The following is a 21,950-nucleotide window of genomic DNA, read 5'->3' on the forward strand; positions in this document are numbered from 1 at the left end:
CCAAGAAAAATGTAACGACTCAACTAACATAAAGTCAAACACTATGAAAATGAGGATCTCACAATTTACTAAGAAAAACATCTTAGCACAAAAAAGTATGTCGAAAAATGAAATTGTCAACAACACACATGAAAAGGCATCAAAATGACAGCACTAAAAACTTATTTACCTATAATTACGCTGAATGTAAATGGACTAAATGCACCAATAAAGAGACAGAGAGTCACAGACTGGATAAAGAAACACGATCCATCTATATGCTGCCTACAAGAGACACACCTTAGACTTAGAGACACAAACAAACTAAAACTCAAAGGATGGAAAAAAATATATCAAGCAAACAATAAGCAAAAAAGAAGAGGAGTAGCAATATTAATTTCTGACAAAATAGACTTTAAACTTAAATCTACCACAAAGGATAAATAAGGACACTATATAATGATAAAAGGGACAATTGATCAGGAAGACATAACCATATTAAATATTTATGCACCCAATGACAGGGCTGCAAGATACATAAATCAAATTTTAACAGAATTGAAAAGTGAGATAGACACCTCCACAATTGTAGTAGGAGACTTCAACACACCACTTTCGGAGAAGGACAGGACATCCAGTAAGAAGCTCAATAGAGACTCAGAAGACCTACTTACAACAATCAACCAACTTGACCTCATTGGCTTATACAGAACTCTCCACCCAACTGCTGCAAAATATACTTTTTTTTCTAGCGCACATGGAACATTCTCTGGAATAGACCACATATTAGGTCATAAAACAAACCTTTGCAGAGTCCAAAACATCGAAATATTACAAACCATCTTCTCAGACCACAAGGCAATAAAACTAGAAATCAATAACAGAAAAACTAGGGAAAAGAAATCAAATACTTGGAAAATGAACAATACCCTCCTGAAAAAAGACTGGGTTATAGAAGACATCAAGGAGGAAATAAGGAAATTCACAGAATGCAACGAGAATGAAAATACTTCCTATCAAAACCTCTGGGACACAGCAAAAGCAGTGCTCAGAGGCCAATTTATATCGATAAATGCACACATAGAAAAAGAAGAAAGAGCCAAAATCAGAGAACTGTCCCTACAACTTGAACAAATAGAAAGTGAGCAACAAAACAATCCATCAGGCACCAGGAGAAAACAAATAATAAAAATTAGAGCTGAACTAAATGAATTAGAGAACAGAAAAACAATTGAAAGAATTAACAAAGCCAAAAGCTGGTTCTTTGAAAAAATTAACAAAATTGATAAACCATTGGCCAGACTGACTAAAGAAATACAGGAAAGGAAACAAATAACCCGAATAAGAAACGAGAAGGTTCACATCACAACAGAACCAAATGAAATTAAAAGAATCATTTCAGATTACTACGAAAAATTGTACTCTAACAAATTTGCAAACCTAGAAGAAATGGATGAATTCCTGGAAAAACTCTACCTACCTAAACTAACACATTCAGAAGTAGAACAACTAAATAGACCCAGAACAAAAAAAGAGATTGAAATGGTAATCAAAATACTTCCAACAAAAAAAAAGCCCTGGCCCGGACGGCTTCACTGCAGAGTTCTACCAAACTTTCAGAGAAGAGTTAACACCACTCCTACTGAAGGTATTTCAAAGCATAGAAAAGGACGGAATACTACCAAACTCAGTCTATGAAGCCACCATCTCCCTGATACCAAAACCAGGTAAAGACATTACAAAAAAAGAAAATTACAGACCTATATCCCTCATGAACATAGATGCAAAAATCCTCAACAAAATTCTAGCCAATAGAATCCAACAACACATCAAAAAAATAATTCACCATGATCAAGTGGGATTTATACCAGGTATGCAAGGTTGGTTTAATATTAGAAAAACCATTAATGTAATCCATCACATAAATAAAACAAAAGACAAAAACCACATGATCTTATCAATTGATGCAGAAAAGGCCTTTGTCAAAGTCCAACACCCATTTATGATAAAAACTCTTACCAAAATAGGAATTGAAGGAAAATTCCTCAACATAATAAAGGGCATCTATGCAAAGCCAACAGCCAATATCACTCTAAATGGAGAGAACCTGAAAGCATTTCCCTTGAGAACGGGAACCAGACAAGGATGCCCTTTATCACCGCTCTTACTCAACATCGTACTTGAAGTCCTAGCCAGGGCAATTAGGCTAGACAAAGAAATAAAGGGTATCCGGATTGGCAAGAAGGAAGTAAAGTTATCACTATTTGCAGATGACATGATCTTATACACAGAAAACCCTAAGGAATCCTCCAGAAAACTACTGAAACTAATAGAAGAGTTTGGCAGAGTCTCAGGTTATAAAATAAACATACAAAAATCACTTGGATTCCTCTACATCAACAAAAAGAACACCGAAGAGGAAATCACCAAATCAATACCATTCACAGTAGCCCCCAAGAAGATAAAATATTTAGGAATAAATCTTACCAAGGATGTAAAAGACCTATACAAAGAAAACTACAAAGCTCTACTACAAGAAATTCAAAAGGACCTACTTAAGTGGAAAAACATACCTTGCTCATGGATAGGAAGACTTAACATAGTAAAAATGTCTATTCTACCAAAAGCCATTTATACATATAACGCACTTCCGATCCAAATTCCAATGTCATATTTTAAGGGGATAGAGACACAAGTCACCAATTTCATATGGAAGGGAAAGAAGCCCCGGATAAGCAAAGCATTACTGAAAAAGAAGAAGAAAGTGGGAGGCCTCACGCTACCTGATTTCAGAACCTATTATACAGCCACAGTAGTCAAAACAGCCTGGTACTGGTACAACAACAGGCACATAGACCAATGGAACAAAATTGAGAACCCAGATATAAATCCATCCACGTATGAGCAGCTGATATTTGACAAAGGACCAGTGTCAGTTAATTGGGGAAAAGATAGTCTTTTTAACAAATGGTGCTGGCATAACTGGATATCCATTTGCAAAAGAATGAAACAGGACCCATACCTCACACCATGCACAAAAACTAACTCCAAGTGGATCAAAGACCTAAACATAAAGACTAAAACGATAAAGATCATGGAAGAAAAAATAGGGACAACCCTAGGAGCCCTAATACAAGGTATAAACAGAATACAAAACATTACCAAAAATGATGAAGAGAAACCCGATAACTGGGAGCTCGTAAAAATCAAACATCTATGCTCATCTGAAGACTTCACCAAAAGAGTAAAAAGACCACCTACAGACTGGGAAAGAATTTTCAGCTATGACATCTCAGACCAGTGCCTGAGATGTCATAGCTGAAAAATCTACATGATTCTGTCAAAACTCAACCACAAAAAGACAAACAACCCAATCAAGACTTGAGCAAAGGATATGAACACACATTTCACTAAAGAAGATATTCAGGCAGCCAACAGATACATGAGAAAATGCTCTCGATCATTAGCCATTAGAGAAATGCAAATCAAAACTACAATGAGATTCCATCTCACACCAACAAGGCTGGCATTAATCCAAAAAACACAAAATAATAAATGTTGGAGAGGCTGCGGAGAGATTGGAACTCTTATACACTGCTGGTGGGAATGTCAAATGCTACAACCACTTTGGAAATCTATCTGGCATTATCTTAAACAGTTAGAAATAGAACTACCATACAACCCTGAAATCCCACTCCTCGGAATATACCCTAGAGATACAAGAGCCTTCACACAAACAGATATATGCACACCCATGTTTATTGCAGCACTGTTTAAAATAGCAAAAAGCTGGAAGCAACCAAGGTGTCCATCAACGGATGAATGGCTAAATAAATTGTGGTATATTCACACAATGGAATACTACGCATCAATAAAGAACAGTGACGAATCTGTGAAACATTTCATAACATGGAGGAACCTGGAAGGCATTATGCTGAGTGAAATTAGTCAGAGGCAAAAGGACAAATATTGTATAAGACCAATATTATAAGATCTTGAGAAATAGTAAAAACTGAGAAGAACACATACTTTTGTGGTTACGAAGTGGGGAGGGAGGGAGGGAGGGAGAGGGTTTTTTATTGATCAATCAGTAGATAAGAACTGCTTTGGGTGAAGGGAAAGACAACACTCAATACATGGAAGGTCAGCTCAATTGGACTGGACCAAAAGCAAAGAAGTTTCTGGGATAAAATGAATGCTTCAAAGGTCAGCGGAGCAGGGGCCGGGGTCTGGGGAACATGGTTTGAGGGTACTTCTATGTCAACTGGCAAAATAATTCTATTTTGAAAACATCCTGCATCCCACTTTGAAAGGTGAGGTCTGGGGTCTTAAAGGCTAACAAGCGGCCATCTAAGATGCATCAATTGGTCTCAACCCACCTGGAGCAAAGGAAAATGAAGAACACCAAGGTCACACAACAACTAGGAGCCCAAGAGACAGAAAGGGCCACATGAACCAGAGACCTACATCATCCTGAGACCAGAAGAAGTAGTTGGTGCCCAGCCACAATCGATGACTGCCCTGACAGGGAGCACAACAGAGAACTCCTGAGGGAACAGGAGATCAGTGGGATGCAGACCCCAAATTCTCATAAAAAGACCATACTTAATGGTCTGACTGAGAGTAGAGGAATCCCGGCGGCCATGCTCCCCAGACCTTCTGTCGGCACAGGACAGGAACCATCCCCGAAGACAACTCATCAGACATGAGAGGGACTGGTCAGCGGGTGGGAGAGAGACAGAGACGCTGATGAAGAATGAGCTAATTATATCAGGTGGACACTTGAGAGTGTGTTGGCAGCTCTTGTCTGGAGGGGGGATGGGAGGATAGAGAGAGAGGGAAGCTGGCAAAATTGTCAGGAAAGGAGAGACTGAAAGGGCTGACTCAATAGGGGAAGAGCAGGTGGGAGTATGGAGTAAGATGTATGTAAACTTATATGTGACAGACTGATTGGATTTGTAAACGTTCACTTGAAGCTTAATAAAAGTTAAAAAAAAAAAAACAGATAACGCCAGATAGATTTCCAAAGTGGTTGTAGCATTTTACATTCCCACCAGCAGTGTATAAGAGTTCCAATCTCTCCGCAGCCTCTCCAACATTTATTATTTTGTGTTTTTTGGATTAATGCCAGCCTTGTTGGAGTGAGATGGAATCTCATCGTAGTTTTAATTTGCATTTCTCTAATGGTTAATGATCGAGAGTATTTTCTCATGTATCTGTCTGTTGCCTGAATGTCTTCTTTATTGAAGTACGTGTTCATATCCTTTGAATGGGCAAGACTTTTTCTATTCCAGAGATAGTGAAAGACACTGAGAGGCTTGAAGTTTTAATTAACAGCAATCAGGACAAAAGAAAGAAATCCACTACAGTAGTAAAACTGAAGAATAGCTGAAACAATAATAAATTTCCAAAAATAACAAGAGGAAAAAGGCAATTAGTGCTGAATAACGTTGAATAATACTTTGAATAAGCATCATTTATTCTACCTGCTGATTTTACAACACTGAATATAGAAGCCAGAAGGAAGTTAATGATACATACAATATGCTAACTGAAAATGAATCAAGCTAGAACTGAAGACCCAGCCATTTTTCCACATGTACGAGAGAAAAACAAATGTATTTTTTCAAACAAAAACGTTGAGGTTGGCATCTTCACTCAACAAAGGAAATTGTGTTTTTCAAAACCCCTTTATATTGTTCAACTCTTTTTTTTTTTTTTTGGTCAGGCTGATATATTTGTTTCCAAGAGAAGCGTGTTAAAATGTCCCCAAATGTTTATGCTTTGTTTATTGTGCCTTGTATATATGCCATTTAATCCTTGTTATATTTTGAAATTATGTTCAAGACTGTATTACAATTTTGTTATAGTATTCTTGAATTGAAACTTTTATCATTACTAATCTACTCATTATCTATTCTTTATACGCTATGTTTTACCTGAAAGCGCATTTTGTCAGATAGTAATGGAATATTTAGCTTTATTTTGATTACTGTGTGCATGATATATACTTTTATCTTTTATTCTCTATCATTCCACATCTTTATCTATTAGATGTGACTTTTGTAAATACCAGATAACTTACTTTAAATTAAAAAATATATACTGTGATAATTTTTATCTTTGTACTGGAGCATTTAGATGGTTCACATTTATTGTTGTTAAATTTGGGTTTTTATCAATCATATCATTTTGTGTTTTATATTTGTACTCCCTGTTCTTTGCTGTACTGTTTCCTGGCTCCTTTGTGTTTATTTTTTTCTTCTTAATTTGTTTTTTCTTCTACTAAATTTGAAGTTATATTATTTCTTTTTATCCCTTCAGCATTTACTTCACAGGTACTTAAATTACTAATGTCTGAAATTGATCCATCGCCATTACTTTCTTCCAAAAACGATACAATGATCAAGAGAATGCCATACTTTCTCTGCCAAATTATATAATTTTGTTATGAAGTTTATTTATATCAATCAAAGGTGAGGGTAGGGGCCCCCGTGGTCAACGTGGTATTTATGTCTCAGAGCAGGCATTAGGCTAAAAATTTCACATACCCACACTTTAATGCTTTCAAGGATAAAAATAAATTATATTAGTCAAAAGGAATAGCACAAAAATGGAAAACCACTTAGGTAAAATACAAACTTATCAAATTAGTTACCTAAATATTATTACATTGCAATTCTAATTCACCATGTTAGATACATAATTATTATTATATTACAAATGCATACATACCCACAGACTTTTGATACCATAATATAAGATCATATCATATAATAATTTTTAATTTTTTTTTCTTGTTTAATATATCATGGACAAGTTTCCACATCAATACCTCAAGAACTATCTTGTCTATATTTAATGACTGTATAAGTTTCTATTGTAGTGATAAATTATAATTGATTTATTTAGTATTTTTAATTTATTGATAAGTTGTTTTACTTTTTTAAACAATATTGCTGACAACATCCTTTGATCACTTGAAAAATTAGGAAAGGTTAAGGATAATTATGTTAACAGGGTTTATATTTGGGGAACAGAGGTATATGCCATCTTATTTTTTATAGTGTACATTTTTACATTGTTTGAATCATTTGCAATGAGCATGTGCAATTGTTCCCAAAAAATATATTTCTAAAAATCAGTACTTGTTGTAGTTGTATTCAAATACAATATATCATTTTATTTATACAAAACTATTTCAGTCTTTATTATTTATTCATTGCCTTTAAAAAAAAATTTTGTTTTTTAAATAACAACTAAAGCATAGAAAAAACATTACGGGTAATATAATTTTTAACTTTGTATTTTGAAATAAAGAAGTGGTTCACATAGAAGAAATAAATTTATATATAGTGGTTTATTATATATAGCAGAAACGACAAGTTGAATCTAGTATAAGCACTGGAGTATACTGCCATTTATTTTCTTAAATGGGAAAAGTACTTTATGTATTAAACTTAATGTAAACATCCTGTGTGATGTTGCAATATTAAGAGACCTGTTGCCTTGAACTTGCCTCATGCTGATCCTCAGCTCATCAGCTGACTCTTGCAATCATATTTAAACTATGGAGGTAGAGAAGTCGGCACCCTCCAGCCACTTTCCTGACCAACATTTGCCTGTGGAATTTCATGAAATAAATACAGGTAAAATTGGGTACTACTTTTATTGCTAAGCTATCCTTTCATTTGATGAGAAAATAATATCATACGTAACAAAGTCAATAACTAGGTGCTTTTAGAGGAGAATTTGGAAACCCTTTATCTTCATGAACAAATGTAAGATTTTCTAATTGAAGGGAATTTAAATTCCAGACAATCATCATTTGACAAGTAAATATCTACTATGGACTAGATTTAAATTTATTTAGAAAATTGTTACTGACTTTTGGTGCCTGTGAGTTCTATTTAACTTGTACTGAAGCAATACGAGCAGTGTGCTACTGACAGAACTTACGCATTTAGTGAGGATTAAACTAGTCATGTTTTTGTTTTCCTCATGCTCCTTTTATGAAGGTAAAATTCAACTCTAGAAATGAAAAGAAATGGACATTTAAATCAATGTCTATATTTCTCTTCTTGCTTTCACTTCCAGTGTTACTCATGATGTTACTGGCCATCATTATATTTTTACAATTACTATTCCTAACTATTACAATGATAACACTGAATGATTTCTATGTATGTTACTGACTTTACATGCATTAACATAGTATTTACAATATGCCTATAAGTACTGTTGTTATCCTTATTTTATAAGGAAGAAAGTAAAAATTAAAAAATGAGTTTGCCACATTTTGCAGAGCAACTATGTTACTGAGGCAAATTTAAAGTATTCTTGCAAGCTTAAAATGCAGCATTTTTTTATTATTTCTAACATGTTCTTCTATTATATACTAGTGTAGCCCATATGTATATGTGTATATTTATATATAAGTATGAATTAAAGTTATTCCGTACATAGTTTATTATTTATTTTTCTAGAGCTCTGTGAGGAAAGAGTGACATACTCAGAAGTGCGCTTTCCTTTTTCTTCAAATATACAGAAGAGAAAACAAACTAAGACTTTGAAGAAAAAAGGTAAAGGACATTTAGAACCCTAAATTTCCCTTTTTGCTTAAATATTTTAATGAACTAATCATGAAAAATAAAATTACTGGACTAATCTCTGAATCTGGGTTTATCTCTCATACCAATACTTTTTAACTGGTCATAGTGGCCTAAACTGCTGTGTTAAGGCAAATGGGAATGGACAATGAACCACCAATGGGCACAATTTCTTACAACGATGTGCCATATTCACAGGAGAAAGAAAGTCTCATATATGCACTGGTATTACAGTCTTGCAAAATGTAAGCATCCCTTTAATGCTTCAGTATTTCTAAGAACAAAGTGGAGCTTGTGAGGCATCTCATAACCAATGGACTTTTATAAAAATTGCCACAGAATATCTGCCTGACCCAAGAGACAATGTCGGAGTTTCATCCTTAATCTAGTTCTGTATCAAACATAGAAGAAATAATCAGGGGAGGGAGATGGAATAAACCCCTAGTAAAAAAAAAAAAAAAAAAGACTGCTCTTTTGAAGTGCTTGAAAGATTTCTCTAATAGGACAACTTGCTCTAAGCCCATTACTCAGTTCTACGTAAAAATGTTCACATAATCTTCCCAAGCTATATCCAAATATGCAAAATAATTTTTAGATTTCCCCTTGAGTCTGAGGCATATTTTCCTACAACATGAGGTTAGATTTCGGTCCAAGTCAAGTGGATTAAATATTCTTGAGCAAAATGATTATTTCTAACCCAAACTCCTAAATCTTGTTTCTTTGATCATCATAGTAACCCACTTCTCTCTCTTTTCACAGAGTCTCAGTGGTGCCTTGCTGCCGTGGTGTTTGCTCTCCTTTATTTAATTGCTCTGGTGATAGCTGCAGTTATGATAGCAAAGGGTAAGCATATTTTAGAGCTTTTTCATTAATTTGTTTTAAATTACTAGTAAACAATTTTTTAAATGCTTTTAAAATCAATTCTAAGGATTTTATTATTTTTTCATTTGTTACTTTAAATATATGTGTAAGTTTTTTCAATTCAATTTTTAAAAGGTTAAGAATAGCACTCACCCAGGAGACCTCATCAAGAGACATCAGTAAATAGCTCAGTATTTTGATAAAAAGAGAAAATAGTAACATCATTCTCTATTGTGTCGTATTACTATTGATATTAGATTCACCAACTGTGAAATGTAATAAAATGTAAAAATGCTTATAGAATTTATTGATTGGGCAGTTAAAAATGTACTATCAGGGCATCAAATCAGGTAATTTGCAAGAGAGAATTTAATAGAAGAAATAAAAGGTGGTGGACAGGGATTCATCCAAAAAGGAAACAAAATTATCTGGATATTGGACTGAGGCCACATATTGCTTACATGCAATATTTCTTAATAATAGCTTTTTAAAGAGCAAATTTATAAACATTAGAAATCCAAATCAGTACTATAAGTAGAAATGTGAAAATTTTCTTTAGATGTAGAAAATAAAATTAATTCGGTTTATAAAAGCAGAGAAAATGACAGCCCAAAATACATGGAGGTTAATTACACAGAAAACATAAGTAGATCAAAAGCAATTCTAATCTCAAAGTAAACAAATATAGAAATAGAATATATAATTTTAATGATAACAGATGCACTAATGCTTGTTGAAATGTATGGTTTCTTGGGAAGACACAAATAATGATAAAGTGACTCAAGACAACGTAGAGAAATTGAATAAACACGTAGGAGCCCTGGTGGCACAGTGATTAAGAGCTAGAGCTGTTAACCCAAAGGTCAATAGTTCGAATCCACCAGCTGCTCCTTCGAAACTCCATGGGGTGGTTCAACTCTGTCGTACAGAGTTGCTATGAGTCAAAATCGACTCAATGGCAACAGATTTGATTTTTCGGTTTTTAACATATTAAGGTACTTCTTATTAACCCTTTAAAGATTATCGGCTGCATCTATTTGGAGCCACTTCTTATTTATTTAGTTATCTATATTAAAAAAACCTTTTGGTGAATGGCTTGAGTTGTTAACCACTGCACCAACTAGGCTCCCTAATATGATAAGCCTAAGCAATATGATAAGCATAAGCATTATTCCAAAATGAGGAAAAATAATATACACAGGAAAACATTATAGACCAATATCTCTTACAGGCATAGAAGAAAAACCCTACATAAGAGAGCTAAGGTAATGCTCCTCTGTACTGAAAGAATATTTATTGATGATCAAATTCTGGTTAAATTCAGGGATGGACGTTTGGAATTTTATCAAAAGATCTGTTAATATAGAAGCAAAAATGAAATAACTACAAGTAGAAGTAAACATGCTTATTTCAGTTAAGGGTATCTATAAGAATCTTCAGCAAATATCATCTTCTATAGTGAAACATTAGAATAATTTTCATTAAAGTCAGGAAGGCAAGGATGACTCATATGACTACTGTAATTCAACATTTCTCTGGATGTCCAGGGCAAAGCAATAATGCAGGAAAACCTATTTAGATATTGGAAGGTAAAATTAAATTCTGTGATTATTTGCAAGTGATGTTCTTGCTTTCCCAGATACTCCAAGAAAATCTATTGCAAAACAACGGAATAAAAAGAACAATTCGATATGGAAACTAGATACAAAGTTAACATCTCTTTCCTATATACCAGCAAGATCTAACATCCACGTCCATATTTTAAGCTTCTTAGTTGATATTTCCTCTTAGATATCTTAGACACCTACAATTCACATGTCTAAACAGACTCTTTATCTTCCTTGTTTTGATCCTAACCAGCATCAAGAAAGAAAAATCAGATACTGTAATAATATAGTCTTTTATGGTGCCCCCTGTCTGGTGAGATGAACCTAGGAGTCACTACCTCAACTCAGTGAATCAGTATTTTTATGTACATTTGCACTGTGGTTGTTGTCAGTTGCCATGGAGTGGCCTCTGACTCATGGGGACCTCACGTACAACAGAATGTTGCCTGGTCCTGCTGTACCATCTTCATGATTTGTTGGTATGCTTGAGTCAATTGTTGTGCTCAATGTGCATTTTGAGTACCTTCCAAGCTAGGCGGTTCACCTTCCAGCGCTGTATGGCACAACATTCTGTTGTGATCCATAGGGTTTTCATTAGCTAATTTTCAGAAGTAGATCACTAGGCCTTTCCTCCTAGTCTGTATTAGTCTAGAAGCGCCACTAAAATCTGCCCACTAGGGGTGACTCTGCTGGTATTTGAAATACCAGTGACATGGCTTTGTGCATTATAGCAACAAGCAAGCCACCGCAGTATGACAAAATGACAGACAGGTGGTGTAGAAAGATGTATACAAAGCTATTAATAGTGATTATCTTTGAGAAAGCAAATGGCAATGGAGGGAGGGAACATGAAAGGGATCTTTTTCACTTTTTATAGCATATACATTTGCATTCTTTTTTTGTAAAATAGATAAAGGCACGTATTACTTTTTTAAGAGGAAATGATCTTACACCCTAGAAATGAAGATGCACTGAACATGTCAGACACAGGGTAGCAAATATTGAAGTAGAGAAGATTGAACTAAAAGGCAAAGGGTTCTAATAGGAACTCCTCCATGATGGTGTGTGGATACAGCCTATTTTACAATTATCAATAAGTAGGGAAGACTATTTTATTACTAGAGCCAAACTGCATTTTGTGGCAACTGCGCATACTACTTTGATTAGCACACCTTAATAAAGTCATGAGAACACTAATATAATTTAAGTGTAGAATACTTATTAGAGAGTGAAATAAATGAAATAAGTGACCAAAGTCTTCTAATTAACATAAACCTTTCCTTCCATATTACTATTATCAAACTTTGTCTCAATAACCAAGGGAGAGGAGGGAAGAAGTTGAACTAGCAGGAGCAGTTTCCTGTATCTAATAAGTTACTTTTATTTGCAAATTACCAATTAGAAGCAAGGTCCTTAGTGGATATGAAGACCTTGGCATAAACAAATCAGGGATAAGTAATATATGACAGAAATATAGAGAGAAAGTCTGTAAAAAATAATCAAACAAAAAAAACAAGTTTCTTGATTAGAAAATTTAGCCAGACGTAGCTTGCTTATTCAAAAGATGTCTTAAGATTCCTATTATTTAGCTTTCCATCTCAAACAACGTAGAGAATGTGTAAGTTCTTGTTCAACTACCATCATATTCATGATTAACGGCATACACCCTAAGAAAATATGTTCAAAATATGGAATGATTCCTTTTTGGAAATAAATATGAAAGACTGCAGTTTTGAGGAAATGGAAGTTGGTGATCATCCTTTTTCCACTGAATCATCATTAAAAACAAAAACCTCAATGTCAATACTCTAAGGTCTACTGAGGGAATAATAGAAATGTTTATCACATTTATTCCTGTGAGTCCAGCAATGCATTTGGAATTCAAGTTGGAGTAATATGATTCAGAGAACTCAAAGCCACAGCGATATGACCGACCAAAGTGAAAACCTGTGTTCATTAAGTTACATGACTTTGTAATTGAACTGTGATAAGATCTTGATAAAGCAGACATACAGACAGATTTTCTCTACAACTTATGTGACGTCTCCAAAATCTCTTAGAAGTAACCATAGACCATTCAGACTAAAATAAATTCAAGTTAGGGACACTCTGCCCCACTTTTTTTAAATTAAATTTGTGCTACCTGAATTGACAGAACCTTCTGAATAAAATAAAACACGTCAATATGAAATGATATAGGTTAAGGATTTCATAATAGGTCTAATTAAAAAATGGTACAATATTTCAAGATCTATCCTGAAGTACAATGTTGTCAAAGACAGGGTAATGTCCATACTCCTACAAGGACGACCAGTTAATATGACTATTATTCAAATTTATGCACCAACTACTAATGCCAAAGATGAAGAAATTAAAGATTTTTACCAACTTCTGCAGTCTGAAGATGATTAAACAGGCACTCTAAATGCATTGGTATCAATGCAATCCATCACATAAGTAAAATAAAATCACATATCATCTCGATCAACATAAAAAAGGCATTCAATAAAGTCCAGTGCCCGTTCCTGATAAAAGCACCCAATAAGATAGGAATAGAAGGGAAAAATTGATCAATGTAATTAAAAAAATAAATAAATAAAGGGCATCTATACAAAACCAACAGCCAACAACATTCTCAGTCTAGAGAGGCTAAAAACATTCCCCTTGAGGATGGAACCAGACAAGGATACCCTTTATCACCACTCTTACTTAACATAGTGCTAGAAGTCCTAGTTAGAGCAATAAGGCAAGAAAAAGAAATAAATGGCATCCAAGTTGGTAAGGAAGAAGTAAAACTATTCATGGATGATAGGATACTATGCATAGAGAACTATAAAGACTTCACAAGAAAACTACTGGAACTAATAGAAAGATTCAGCAGAGTAGCAGGGTACAAGACAAAGTTACAAAAATCACTTGGATTCCTATACGCTGATAAAGAGAACTACGGAGAGAAATAGTTCCTAAAAAAATAAAACCTTAGGAATAAATCTAACCATGGACATAAAAGACCTGTACAAACAAAACTACAAAACACTACTGCAAGAAACCAAAAGAGACCTAAATAAATGGAAAAACATGCCATGAGAATAGGTAGCCTCAACATTGTGAAAATGTGAATTCTACTCAAAGTAACTACAAATACAATGCAATCCCAATCCAAATACCAACAGAATTCTTTAACAAGATTAAAAAACTAATCATTAACTTTATATGAAAGGAAAGAGGCCCCAGATATGTAAAGCATTATTGGAGTTGAACAAAGTGGGAGGGCTTGGATCACCTAAGCTCAGAACCTACTATAAAGCTGTAAATCCATCTACCTATGGCCACCTGATCTTTCACAAAGGCCGAACGTCCATTAAATGAGCAAAAGACAGTCTTTTTTAACAAATGGTGCTGGCAAAACTGTATGTCCACCTGTAAAAAATGAAACAGGACCCACATCTCACAACATACACAAAAACTAATTCAAAATGGATCAAAGACCTAAATATAAAACCCAAAACTATAAAGTTCAAGGAAGAAAAATAGGGTCAACACTACAAAAAAGAAAAAAAAAGAAAAAACCCAAACCCGTTGCCATCAAGTCGATTCAGACTCATAGCAACCCTATAGGACAGAGTAGAACTGTCCCATAGGGTTTCCACGGAACAGCTTGTGGATTCAAACTGCCAACTTTTTGGTTAGCAGCCTGAGCTCTTAACCACTGCACCTTACCAGGTCAATACTAGGGGCCCTAACATATGGCAAAAACAGTATACAGGCCACAATTAACAATGTACAAACACCAGAAGATAAGATAGATATAAGGGATCTTCTAAAAATTAACACTTATGCTTATCAAAAGACTTCACCAAAAGAGTAAAAAGAGAACCTACAGACTGGGAAACAAATGTTGGCTATGTCATATCCCACAAAGGTCTAATGTCTAAAACCTATGGGGAAATCCAATACCTTTACAACAAAAAGACAAAAAAAATCCAATTAAATAATAAGAAAAGGATATGAACAGACACTTTATCAAAGAAGACATTCCAGCAGCTGATAGACACACCAGGAAATGCTCATGATCACTACTACTAGAGATACCAACTCACCATGACATTACTGGCACAAATCAAAACAAACAAACAAAAAAAACCCAGAAAACAACAAATGTTGGGGAGGTTGCAGGGAGATTGAAACTCTTAGCACTGTTGATAGGAATGCAAAATGACACAACCATTTTGGAAAACAATATGGCCCTCCCTTAAAAAAGTAGAAATGGAAATATCATGTGATCCAGCAAACCCACCCCTAGAAATATATCCTAGAGAAATAAGAACCATCACACAAATGCATATATGCACATCCATGTTAATTGCAGCATTATTTACAATAGCAAAAAGATGGAAACAACCTAAGTGCCCATCAACAGATGAATGGATAAACAAACTACGGTACATTCGCACAATGGAATGCTATACAACAATAAAGAACAATGATGAGTTTACGAAACATTTCACAACATGGATGAATCTGGAGGGCATTATGCTGAGTGAAATAAGTCAATCACAAAAGGAGAAATACTATATGAGATCACTGTTAAAAAACTCGTGAAAATGTTTCCACGCAAAAAAGAAACATTTTTTGATGGTTACGAGGGAACAGAGAGGTGAGAGGGAAAAATGCTAACTAGATAGTAGATTAGCGTTAACTTTGATGAAGGGTAAGACGTAAACAACTTGACCAGGGCAAAATAGAAGCTTCACAGACACATCCAAACACCCTAAGAGACCAAGCTACTGGGCCGAGGGCTGGGGATCATGGTCTTGGGAAACATTTAGCTCCCAATGGCATAACGTAGGCTCTAAAGAAAATGCTTTACATCTAACTACAGTAAATAGAGACTGGGGTCTTAAAAGCCTGCAAGCGACCATCTAAGATACATCTACTCGTCCCATCCCAGCTGGAGCAATGGAGAATGAAGAAGACCAAATACGCAAGGAGAGGATTAGTCCAAAGGACTAGGGAACCACAACTATCATAATCCCCACCAGACAGAGCCCAGAACAACTAGATGGTATCCAGTTACCACCATCAAAAGCTCTGGCAGGGATCACAATAGAGGGTCCTGGACAGAGCAGGAGATAAGTTAGAAAAAAATACAAATTAAAAAAAAAAAAAAAAATTCCAGGCTTGCTGGTCTGACAGAGACTGGAGAAACACCAAGAGCATGACTCCCAGACACTCTTTCAACTCGATACTGAAGTCACTCCTGAGGTTTACCATTCAGCCAAAGATTAGACGGGCACATAGAGCCAAAAATAACAAACATGAGGGGCATGCTTCATAGTTCAATCATATATATGAGACTAGTGGGCACATCAGCCCAAAAGCAAAGATAAGAAGGCTAGAAGAATGGAAACAGGGGTAGAGAAGGGGAGAGTGTTGACACACCGTGGGGTTGGCAACCAATGTCACAAAACAATTTGTGTATTAACAATGTAATGAGAAACTAATTTGCTCTGTAAACTTTCACCTAAATCACAATAAAATTTAATAAAAAAGAAGTTTGACATCTAAACAGGCAAAATAATAAATAAGTATAAAGAAAAAAAAGTTGCATTAATAATTACTATTGATTGGAATGTTAAAGTTGGAAACGAAGAAGTATCAGTAGTTGGAAAATAGGCCTCGGTGATAGAAACGACACCAGAGATTGCATGATAGTATTTTGAAAGACCAACCACTTCTTCATTGTAAATACCTTTTTCAGCACCATAAATGGCGACTATACACATGGACATCACCAGATGGAATACACAGGAATCAAATCAGCTACATTTGTGGAAAAGGAGAGCAGAAAATATCAATATCATAAGTCACAACAAGGCCAGGGGACCACTGCAGAACAGACCATCAATTGCTTGTATGCAAGTTCAAGTTGAAATGGAAGAAAATTAGAACCAGTCCACAAGAGCAAGAATACAACCTTGAGTATATCTCACCTGAATTCAGAGACCATCTCAAGAATAGATTTAATGCATTGAACACTAATGACCAAAGACCAGATGAACTGTGGAATGACATCAAGGACATCATACGTGAAGAAAGCAAAAGGTCATTAAAAAGACAGAAATGAAAGAAAAGAACAAAGTGGATGTCAGAAGAGACTCTGAAACTTGCTCTTGAACATAGAGTAGCTAAAGCAAAAGGAAGAAACGATGAAGTAAAAGAGCTGAATAGAAGATTTCAAAGGGAGGCTTGAGAAGACAAAGTGAAGTATTATAATGAAATGTGCAAAGATCTGGAGTTTGAAAACCAAAAAGGAAGAGCATGTTAGACATTTCTCAAGCTGAAAGAGCTAAAGAAAAAACTCAAGCCTCGAGCTGCAGTATTGAAGGACTCTACAGGGAAAATATTGAATGATGCAGGAAGCATCAAAAGAAGATGGAAGTAAGACAGAGTCACTGTACCAAAAAGAACTGGCCAATTCAATCTCTTAGGAGGTAGCATATGTTAAAGAATTGATGATGGTACTGAAGGAAGAAGTTCAAGCTGACTGCAGAAAACAAGGTTCCAGAATTTGACAGAGTGCCAGTTGAGATGTTTCAACAAACGGATCTGTGCCAACAAACTCATCTATGTCAAAAAATTGGAAGACAGCTACTGGCCAACCAATTGGATGAGATCCATATTTGTGCACATCCCAAAGAAAGGTGATCCAACAGAATGCAGAAATTATCAAACAATATCATTAACATCACACACAAATAAAATTTTGTTGATGATCTTTCAAAAGTGGCTGCAGCAGTGCACAGGGAGGTAACAGTCAGGAGTTCAAGCAGGATTTAGAAGAGAACATGGAAAAGGGATATCATTATCGATGTCAGACAGGTCTTGGCTGAAACCAGATAATACCTCAAAGATATTTACCTGTGCTTTATTGACTATGAAAAGGTATTCTAAGGTGTGGATAATAACAAATTATGGATAACATTGAGAAGAATAGGAATTTCAGAATACTTAGCTATGCTCATGAAAAGCCTGTACATAAAATGAGAGGCAGTCTTTCAAGCAGAACAAGGGATACTGTGTGGTTTAAAGTTAAGAAAGGTGTGTGTCAGAACTGTATCCTTTCACCACATTTATTCAACATGTATGCTGAGCTAATAATCCGAGAAACTGGATTATATGAAGAAAAACAGGCATCAAGATTAGAGGAACATTCATTAACAACCTGTGTTATGCAGATGACACAACCTTGCTTGCTGAAAGTGAAGATGACTTGAAGCACTTACAGATGAAGGTCAAGGACTACAGCCTTCAGTATGGATTACACTTCAACATAAAGAAAACAAAAGTCCTGCCCTGACAGGGACCACAACAGAGAACCCCTGAGGGAGCAGGAGATCAGTGGGATGCAGACTCCAAATTCTCATAAAAAGACCAGACTTAAAGGTCTGACTGAGATTAGAAGGACCCCAGTGTTCATGGCCCCCAGACCGTCTGCTGGCCCAGGGCAGGAACCATTCCCAAAGCCAACTCTTCAGACAGGGATTGGACTGGACAATGGGTTGGAGAAGGATGCTGGTGAGGAGTGAGTTTCTTCAATCAACGGACACTTGAGACTATGTTGGCATTTCCTCCCTGGAGGGGAGATGAGAGGGTAGAGGGGGTTAGAAGCTGACGAAGTGGACACGAAAAGAGAGAATAGAGGAAGGGAGCAAGCAGTCGCATTAGGGGGAGAGCAATTGGGTGTATGTAGCAAGGCGTATATAAATTTTTGTGTGAGGGACTGACTTCATTTGTAAACTTTCATTTAAAGGACAATAAAAATTAAAAAAAAAAAAAGAAAACAAAAATCCTCACAACTGGACCAATAAGCACCATCATGATAAAATGAGAAAAGTTTGAAGTTGACAAAGATTCCATTTTATTTGGATCTATGATCAATGTCTATGGAAGCAGCAGTCAAGAAATCAAACAATACATTGCATTTGCTGAAATCTGCTGCAAAAGACCTCTTTATAGTATTAACAAGCAAAGATGTCAGTTTGAGGACTAAGGTGCACCTGACCCAATCTCCTCATATGCATGCAAAAACTAGATAATGAATAAGGAAGACTGAAGAAGAATTGATGTCTTTGAATTATAACATTGGTGAAGAATATTGAATATAACATGGACCGCCAGAAGAATAAACAAATCTGTCTTGGAAGAAGTACAGCCTGAATGCTCCTTGGAAGCAAGGTTGGCAAGGCTTCATCTCACATACTTTGGTCATGTTATCCGGAGGCACCAGTCCCTGAAGAAGGGCATCATGCATGGTAAAGCAGAGTTTCAGTTAAAATGAGGAGAAAACTCAGTAAGGTAGATTGAAATGGGCTGAAACATAGCAATGTTTGTGAGGATGGTGCAGGACCAGGCACTGTTTTGTTCTGTTGTACATACAGTTGTTATAAATTGGAACTGATTCAATGACACCTAACAATGACACAATATTGTAGTAACTTTATGTTAACAAGTTTGAATGTTATAAACAATTGATAGCCTCTGAAGATGGCTGACAGGGTAACATTATTCAAGCTGTGCGTTGGGAGTGTTACCTCTAGAGATGATTTTAGGGAACCATTGGAAAGTGAGAACTAGAGACAGAGTAAAAAGTAAATACTATAATAGTCCAGTATAAAAATAATGAAGGCTTGAACAGATAAAAGGCTGTGGTACTGTGTAGAGGGAAACATATATAAAGCACTGTAGTGATAGAATACATACTAGTTTGTGACTGAATGACTGTGTGCTCTGTCAAAGATGTTTGCTACAAAGATAGGCTAGGTAATTAAGTCCCAAGTGTCCAGGCTCACTAACTGTTTAGAAAGGCATGAATCGAATGTATGAACTTGCACTTAATAAAGGACTAGTCACTAACTCATAAATACACCTCAGAAAAAATTCTAGTTTAAGATCAGTTACTTGCAAATTATAGTAACAGTTACTTATTTAATAATAAAAAACAAATGGATGAATTGTCATTATGGAATTTTAGATTTCTATTTTATTTGTAGTCCCAAATGTTTGAGTGATAATGGCCTTAAAAATATTTTTCTATGTGTGAAATTTGTGGATTTCAGTTCGTCAACAACAAGAGATCCTGAATGATATGCAAGCCAATGTGAAAAAATGTGAGTACATATTGTAAAATGACATAGAAAAACAAAGGGAGTCTTTTTTATCATGTGTAAGCTGCTTAAATCTAGATGTACAGATATAATTATATAAATATAAGATCAAAGTTAAATAAATATAATGTGCTTCCCCCCCTCCAAAAAAAAACTCTAATGTATCAGGACTTCTCTTGAAATTAGGGAAGGTAATGGAAAATAATAATCCAAGGATTATATACATTGAATGACCATGGGTAATGAGGTTATCTTCATACATGCACTTTCTGTTTTGTCAAGGTATGTGCTCCATCTCTGAAGAAAACTGATATTTTATGCCTCCTGAAAATAAAATCTTGGCATCAAAGAAATTGTTCTGAAGCACTGAGCTCCAGTCCTATCAAGAAAAATATCAAAGATGAATTAGAAATGGATGTCATGATATTCATTCTTATTATTCTTACATTTATATAATTATAAATAGGAATTTTTAGTATCTTATGTTTATAAATAGGAATTTTTAGTATCTTATGTTCATTCTAAAAAAATTTTTTTTTTATGTTCATTCAAGCATGTTAAGCTCAATGTATAAATTGGAGAAAATCTCTTAATCAAGCTCAATAGCTGAAAATACAACCTTAAGAATGACCATGTGACTTTTAATTGTAAATATTTGTATATAGAGGTAAATGCAAATATATAAGAATTTGGGACCTTTATAAATAAATTTGATGCCAACAAATAGCTAATATTGATTGTTTGCTTCTGATATTCCTGACACTGCTTCAGTGACTTATTTGTATTAACTCATGTACTCCCCAATAATCCTATGAGACAAGCAATATTATCACGGTCATATCAATAAGAAAAGGAGAAAATTTTCCAACATTGCATAGCTAGTAAGAATTCAAACCAAGAATTAAGCCAAGGTAATCCTAAAAAAAATTTTTTTTTTAATCCTGCTATGGTGGGCATAACCCTGATGCTATCCCAACCCCCTAACAACAAATTACATCAGACCAAGTTCATGCAAAACAGACTTATTTACATTTATCTTTCATGGGTGCATCTTCCAGAGATGAACAAGGAGAAAAAGAATTTTCAAGAATAGAATATTATGAGATTTTTTAGCTCTCCTTTAAAAAAAATGGCTGTTTTTCTACTAACTATTCTTTGAATCACTAAAAGAGATTAGTAGGAGTGATGTCCCCTAGCACATGTGAGCATGTTAAAAGAATATAGCTCTGCTTTATTCTTTAGTTCTCATCCCCTATGTGGCTGTTGCTTTTATATTGTCTCTTCTCTTTCATTGATTCAAGTTCTGTTATTGTCTTTAATAAAGATTTTGATCCATATCAATGATTTTTGGCGTATGTCCTGAATCAGAATCATTTTAGAAGATGATGGTGAGGGCTATAGGAGTTCTAGTGAAAACTTCAGTCTTATCCACTAGGCCCTGGGTATCCAGGTGTTCACGAGATACTTAGGATAAGCAGTGGAAAATACATTCCAAAATGCCTCGGAGTCAAAGTTTTCTTATGTTCCTCTTTTCCTCTCAATTGCACTCACTTGCAGACTTATTTATCCCTTCCCATTGGTCTTTTGCCTACAAACTTCTTAGGTCCTGTTGCCTTCTTCTTCAGTCTTACAGGTTCTCTTATTCTATAACAAGAATAAAAGAAAAATATATAAGAATAAGACCCTGAAATAAACTGATACATATATATTATATATATAAAATATAT

General features: G+C 35.1%; 1 protein-coding gene across 2 annotated transcripts; it reads left to right on the forward strand.

The window, feature by feature from the left end:
* The first annotated feature begins 7,320 nt into the window (after positions 1–7,320).
* On the forward strand, positions 7,321–21,153 carry LOC135231244 (uncharacterized). 2 transcript variants are annotated; one of them, XM_064284626.1, is made up of 5 exons: positions 7,321–7,628; positions 8,466–8,561; positions 9,348–9,431; positions 20,176–20,226; positions 20,506–21,153. In XM_064284626.1, the coding sequence occupies exons 1-5, from the start codon at positions 7,550–7,552 to the stop codon at positions 20,532–20,534; spliced, it is 339 nt and encodes a 112-aa protein (XP_064140696.1). In that variant the 5' UTR covers positions 7,321–7,549; the 3' UTR covers positions 20,535–21,153. The 2 variants fall into 2 exon arrangements, with proteins under 2 accessions (XP_064140696.1, XP_064140697.1); XM_064284627.1 differs by lacking the exon at positions 20,176–20,226.
* Positions 21,154–21,950: the final 797 nt, after the last annotated feature.

Source organism: Loxodonta africana, chromosome 4, assembly GCF_030014295.1.
Source record: "Loxodonta africana isolate mLoxAfr1 chromosome 4, mLoxAfr1.hap2, whole genome shotgun sequence".
Lineage (NCBI taxonomy): Eukaryota > Metazoa > Chordata > Mammalia > Proboscidea > Elephantidae > Loxodonta > Loxodonta africana.

Bases quoted from the DNA above. Each gene is read 5' to 3' on its own strand.
- LOC135231244 (XM_064284626.1), top strand. From the start codon at position 7,550: ATGGAGGTAGAGAAGTCGGCACCCTCCAGCCACTTTCCTGACCAACAT. The intron at 7,629-8,465 runs GTAAAATTGGGT...TTATTTTTCTAG, and splicing joins ATTTCATGAAATAAATACAG to AGCTCTGTGAGGAAAGAGTG. The intron at 9,432-20,175 runs GTAAGCATATTT...TGTGGATTTCAG, and splicing joins TGCAGTTATGATAGCAAAGG to TTCGTCAACAACAAGAGATC.